General features: G+C 37.4%; 1 protein-coding gene across 3 annotated transcripts in view; it reads left to right on the forward strand.

Moving 5' to 3' along the window:
- The window catches only part of PSMA8 (proteasome (prosome, macropain) subunit, alpha type, 8), a 53405-nt gene extending 47874 nt beyond the window's left edge, over positions 1 to 5531 (forward strand). For 2 of the 3 annotated variants that reach the window (XM_011939285.1, XM_011939287.1), the window contains exon 7: positions 5027 to 5522. In XM_011939285.1, the coding sequence (XP_011794675.1) occupies positions 5027 to 5119 (93 nt within the window). In that variant the 3' untranslated portion in view covers positions 5120 to 5522. Of the gene's footprint in view, positions 1 to 5026 lie in introns of all 3 variants that reach the window. The other variant, XM_011939286.1, reaches the window with a different exon arrangement.
- The last annotated feature ends 1119 nt before the right edge of the window (positions 5532 to 6650 follow it).

Raw genomic sequence — 6650 nt, forward strand, 5'->3', positions numbered from 1 at the left:
CCACTGCACTCCGGCCTGGGTGACAGAGTAAGACGCTGCTTCAAAAAAAGTGAGATCTGAGCAGTGGCTCACACCTGTAATGCCAGCATTTTGGGAGACTGAGGCAGGAGGATAAGTCCTTATTTATCGATAATAACATTGAATGTAAGTGAACTAAACTCTCCAATCAAAAGATATAGAAGGACTGAATGGATTAATAAAAAAAAAAAGAACCAATGATCTGTTGACTATGAAAAACATACTTCACCTATAAAGATAACCATAGACTGAAAATAAAGAGATGGAAAAAACATGCCAACGGAAACCAAACAAGAGCCAGAGTCACTATACTTATATCAGACAAAATAGATTTCAAGACAAAAACTGTAAGAAGAGACAAAGAAGGTCACTATATAATGATAAAGGGGTCAGTTCAGCAAGAAGATGTAACAGTCTTAAATATATGTGCACCCAACACTGTAGAACCTAGATATATAAAGTAAACATTATTAGAGCTAAAAAGACAGATAGATTCCAATACAATAATAGCTAGAGACTTCAACACCCCATTTTCAGCATTGGACAGGTCTTCCAGACAGAAAATCAGCGCAGAAACATCAGCCTTAAACTGCACTGTAGAGCAAATGTATCTAATAGATACTCACAGAACATTTCATCCAACAGCTGCAGAATATGCATTCTTCTCCTCAGCACATGGATCATTTTCAAGGACAGACCATATTTAGGTCACAAAATAAGCCTTAAAATATTCAAAAAATTGAAATAATATCAAGCATCTTCTCTGACCACAGTGGGGAAAAAAAACTAGAAATCAGTAACTAGAGGAATTTTGGAAACTATACAAATACATGGAAATTAAACAATATGCTCCTGAATGACCAGTGAGTCAATGAAGAAATTAAGAAGAAAATTGAAAATTTTCTTGAAACAAATGATAATGAAAACCTAACATATCAAAACATGTGGAATACAGTGAAAGCATTACTAAGAAGGAGGTTTATAGCTGTAAGTGCACACATCAAAAAAGAAAGGACACCAAAAAAAAAAAAAAATAGAAAGGTGTTCCATGTTCATGGATTGGAAGAATCAGTGTTTTTAAAATGTCCATACTACCCAAAGTAATCTACAGATTCAATGCAATCCCTACCAAAATACCAATGATATTCTTCACAGAAATATAAAAAAAAATGAAATCTATATAGAACCTCAAAAGACCCAGAAGAGCCAAAGCTCAAAGCTGCCCTAAGCAAAAACCACAAAACTGAAGGAATCATATTGCCCAACTTCAAATTATGCTACAGAACTATGGTATCCAGAACAGCCTGGTTCTGGCATAAAGACAGACACATAGATTAATTAAACAAAATAGAGATCCCAGAAACAAATCTACGTATCTATAGTGAACCCATTTTCGACAGAGGTGCTAAGAACATACACTGGGAAAAAGTCTCTTCAATATAGGGTGCTGGGAAAACTGGATATCCATATGCAGAAGAATAAAACTAGACCCCTCTCTCTCACCATATACAAAAATCAAATAAGAATGGATTAAAGACTTAAGCTTGTGATCTCAATCTATAAAACTACTACAAGAAAACGTTGGAGAAAATCCCCAGGACATTGGTCTGGGCAAAAAATTCTTGGGTAGTACCCTACAAACACAGGCAACCAAAGCAAAAATGGACAAATAGGATCACATCAAGTTAAAGAACTTCCGCACAGCAAAGCAAACAATCAACAAAGTGAGGTGATAGCCCACAGAATGGGAGAAAATATTTGCAAATTTACCCTTCTGACAAGGCTTTAATAACCAGAATGTATAAGGAGCTCAAACAACTCTATAAGAGAAAAAACAATAATCTGATCCAAAAAATGGGCAAAAGATTTGAATAGACTTTTCTCAAAAGAAGACATGCAAATGGCAAACAGGCATATAAAAAGGTCCTTGGGCTGAGTTCTTGCTTGTAATCCCAGCACTCTGGGAGGCCAAGGCGGGAGGATCCCTTGAGCCTAGGAGTTTCAGACCAGCCTGGACAACACAGTGAGACCTTGTCTCTATAAATATAATAATTAAAAAATTAGCCTGGTATGGTGGCGTGCTCCTGTGCTCCCAGCTACTTGGGACGCTGAGGTGGGAGGATCACTTGAACCTGGGAGGTCGAGGCTGCAGTGAGCCACAGTTGTGTCACCGTACTCCATCCTGGGCAACAGAGCAAGAGCCCATCTCCGAAAAAAAAAAAAAAGGTGATCAACATCATTGATCATCAGAGAAATGCAAATCAAAACTACAATAAAATATCCTCTCACCCGAGTTAAAATGGCATATATCTAATAGACAAGCTACAGCAAATGCTGGCGAGGATGTGGAGAAAAGGGAACCCTCATACACTGTTGGTGGGAATGTAAATTAGTACAACCACTGTGAAGAGTAATAGTTTGGAGATTCCTCAAAACACATAAAATAAAAGTACCATATGGTCCAGCAATCCACTACTAGGTATATACCCAAAAGAAAGGAAATCAGTATATTGAAGAAATAGCTGCACTCCCATGTTAATTGCAGAACTGTTCACAATAGCCAAGATTTGGAAGCAACCTTAGGGTCCATCGACAGATGAATGTATGAAGACAATGTGGTACCTATACACAATGAAGTACTGTTCTGCCACAAAAAATTAATGCGATCCTGTCATTTGCAATAACATGGATGGAAGTGGAGGTCATCATGTTAAATAAGGCAGGCACAGAAACATAGACATTGCATGTTTTCACTCATTTGTGGAATCTAAAAATCAAAACAATTTAACTCATGGAGATACAGAGTAGAAGGATGGTTACTAGAGGCTGGAAAGGGTAGTGGGGGGCAGGGGCAGGTGGGGATGGTTAATAGGTACAAAAAAATAGAATTTATAAGACCTAGTATTTGATAGCACAACAGGGTAACTGTAGTCAATAACAATTGTACATTTGAAGATAACTAAAAGAGTATAATCGGATTGTTTGTAACACAAAGGATAAATACTTGAGGGGATAGATACCCCATTCTCCATGATGTAGTTATTATGCATCGCATACCTGTATCAAAATATCTCATGTACCCCATAATATATATACCTACTATATACTCACAAAAATGAAAAATAATTTTTTGAAAAGGCTTTTTCAGGCTGGGTGCAGTGGCTCATGCCTGTAATCCCAGCACTTTGGGAGGCCGAGACAGGCAAATCGATTGAGCTCAGGAGTTTGAGACCAGCCTGGGCAACATGGCGAAACCCTGTCTCTATAAAAAATACAAAAGTTAGCCGGGGGTGGTGGTTCACACCTGTAGCCCCAGCTACTCTGGCTGCTGAGGCGGTAGGATCGCTTGAGCCCAGGCGGCAGAGGTTGCAGTGAGCTGTGATCATGCCGCTGTACTTCAGCATTAGGCAGCAGAGCAAGACCCTGTCTCAAAAAGGAAAAATAAAATGAAAGATGCTTTTTCAAAGGAGGAAATTATTTCTTCCCCAAGTAATACCACATCACTTTATTCAGGTTTTTATTGTAATGATCTGTTTATATGCCAGTTTTTTCCCACTAAACTGTGAAATCCTTAATAGCAGGTAAGAATTATATTCTTCCACTTTACTTTCAGAACCCATGGAACTCCCAGTAATTGTTTGATGGGTAAATTCATTTTATAAACATTCATTTCATAAAACGTTTAATTAACATATTTTATGTAGATTATTGACAAATATAGATTTTCTGACACACATCTTTATAGGTGAAATGGAAAGAGTTCTGGAGTTGAAATAAGAATCAGAGACCTAATCTTTAATCCTTCTTTAATCTTTGGTCAAATATAATTTAGCTTTGTGAATCTACATTTTCTTATATATCAATTCTAGTGATGGACTAATTACCAAAATCCTTCACATCTCCAACATCTTTGAAAACTTGCCTTTCCATAAAGTTGATCATTTATCAATTTAGTAGATACCACTTTTTGGTATTAAGATCATTACATTTAGAGTTTTGTATTCACTGAAGTTAATAATTGCCATCTTGGCCAGGTGTGGTGGATCAGGCCTGTAATGCCAGCACTTTGGGAGGCTGAGGCGGGCAGATCATTTGAGGTCAGGAGTTCAAGACCAGCCTGGTCAACATGGCAAAACCCTGTCTGTACTGAAAATGCAAATCTATCTACTAAAAGTACAAAAATTAGCCAAGAGTGGTGACACATGCCTGTAGTCCCAGCTACTCAGGAGACTGAGGTGGGAGAATCGCTTGAACCCGACAGGCAGAGTTTGCAATCGCATCACTGCAGTCCAGCCTGGGCAACAGGGAGAGACCCTGTCTGAAAAAAAAAAAGACAAAGAAATTGGCAACCTGGTGTCGAACCCCTGACCTCAAGTGATCCGCCCAACTTGGCCTCCCAAAGTGCTGGGATTACAGGCATGAGCCACCAGGCCTGGTCAATAATTGCTGTCTTATAGCCGCAAGCATGTAACCTTGGATCTACTTGTGAACAGTACAACAGAAAATCAAACTACACTGCAAATTCTTACAAAAATAAAACCTTTTTTGCTTTCTACTTACAGGACATAAAGTAGCGTAAATTATCTTTTCCCATCTCATTTGGCTATTCTATAAACTGATCAAATCATTAAACCCTATCAGAGAATCACACAGTAGGGTGCGGTTGGGAGAGTTAAATAATGAGTCTTTGTTCATGAATAAAATTAAGCCTCACATTAAAATGTTTTTGGAGCTACATGCACATATAGGAATATAATGCAATATCGCTTTTTGCCCCACTTTCTTTTTTAGCACAGTGATAGTAGAAATGTCAGAGATCTGGCTTTGCCCGTAATTGTTATTGCTCTTAGACCTTTTGAAATGCTTCATTGTATATTTGAAGTTACAAAATATAAAGTTGTACATAGAAAATATAAATTTATTAAATATTGGAATTCTTCATATTGTAAATATTTAGATATTATTTGTATAATTGGCATTTGATCTTTAAATTTTTTTCTCTTTTCAGATGTTTAGTGCAAAAGAAGTTGAATTATATGTAACTGAAATAGAAAAGGAAAAGGAAGAAGCAGAGAAGAAAAAATCAAAGAAATCTGTCTAATTCTTAGGATGACCCCTGGGAGCTCTTAATGTTTTGTTTTATTTTACTGCCTGAGGTTGTTTAGTGAAATTTTAGAGGAAAACAGTTACTTTGAAGCATTACATGTAGTACTCATGTGATGTTTTGAAAATGCCAGATCTGTGGCCGTCTTCATTCTACTACATAGTCAAACATAGGTTTATGTGAAGATTTTCTTTGAAAGGGAATTTCAGTAATTGTTGAGAGCAGTCATAATTCCACATAAGCCTGAGACTCTATAATTTGTCCAGTGTCTTACTTATCTTTATATATGCAAATATAATTTTAAAAATTTTTTAATTAAAAAAATTTAATAATTTGGTGATGTTTGAGTATTGACTACCAGTTAAGGACATAGCTATTCCAAATAAACTAAATATAATATGGAGTTGCATTTCTCAAAGAATGACAAAAACATCCTTATACTTATGAGTTCTTAAAATGTTGTCAGAGCCTTCTTAATTTTACAGTATTTCGTTATTTTTATTTTACGTTTTTCATTTTACAAGTTGCAATATACTGTTTTGTTCATGGAACAAATGTAGGCCGAATTCAAACATGCAATTAAAGCATGGGAAAAGCTTCCAAGGGCATCTTAACAGGATGCTACATGAAAATAAGGAAATAAATTAATACATATAACTTTTAGTTTAGATTTTTATTTTATCTCAAGTATGTCCAGTGTGTTTGGTTTGTTACATGTTCCATGATATATCTGAGTATGTATTTTGTATTGGTATTATGGTAGGCTTATTGGGGGAACAAGAAAAGTATAAAAAGTGATCTCTGCCCACAGAGAGGATTTAATCCAAATGGTCCACAAAAGGAATGTGCTTAATTCCTATAGTGAGTTTCTATTTTTGAAAATAAAGGCTAGTAAATATTCTTTCTGTTGTTTTAATTAATTGTTTATTTATTTCAGAGGTGAGGTCTCACTGTATTGCCCAGGCTGGTCTCAAATTCCTGGCTTCAAGCAATCCTCCTACCTCCATCACCCAAAGTGCTGGGATTACAGGCTGAGCCACTGCACCCGGTCTTAACGTTATTTTTTGAAAACAAGGAAAGAGGTTGAGATTTTGCAGAGGAATGAAAATAGTAGGGGAAGGCCAGGCGTGGTTACTTATACCTGTAATCCCAGCACTTTGGGAGGCTGAGGTGGGCGTATCACTGGAGGTCAGGAGTTCAGAACCAGCCTGGCCAACATGGCAAAACCCCGGGTGGGGTCGGGTTGGTTTTGGGATGAAACTGTTCCACCTCAGATCATTAGGCATTAGATTCTCATAAGGAGCCCACAATCCCTTGCATGTGCAGTTCACAACAGGGTTCACACTCCGATGAGAATTTTGTTTGTTTGTTTGTTTGTTTGTTTGAGACAAGTCTCGCTCTGTCACCCAGACTGGAGTCAGTGGCGCAATCTCAGCTCCCTGCAACCTCCGCCTGTTGGGTTCAAGTGATTCTCCTGCCTCAGCCTCTTAAGCAGCTGGAACTACAGGTACGTGCTATCACGACCAGC

The sequence above is a fragment of the Colobus angolensis genome, unplaced genomic scaffold, assembly GCF_000951035.1.
Source record: "Colobus angolensis palliatus isolate OR3802 unplaced genomic scaffold, Cang.pa_1.0 Scaffold18, whole genome shotgun sequence".
Taxonomy (NCBI): domain Eukaryota; kingdom Metazoa; phylum Chordata; class Mammalia; order Primates; family Cercopithecidae; genus Colobus; species Colobus angolensis.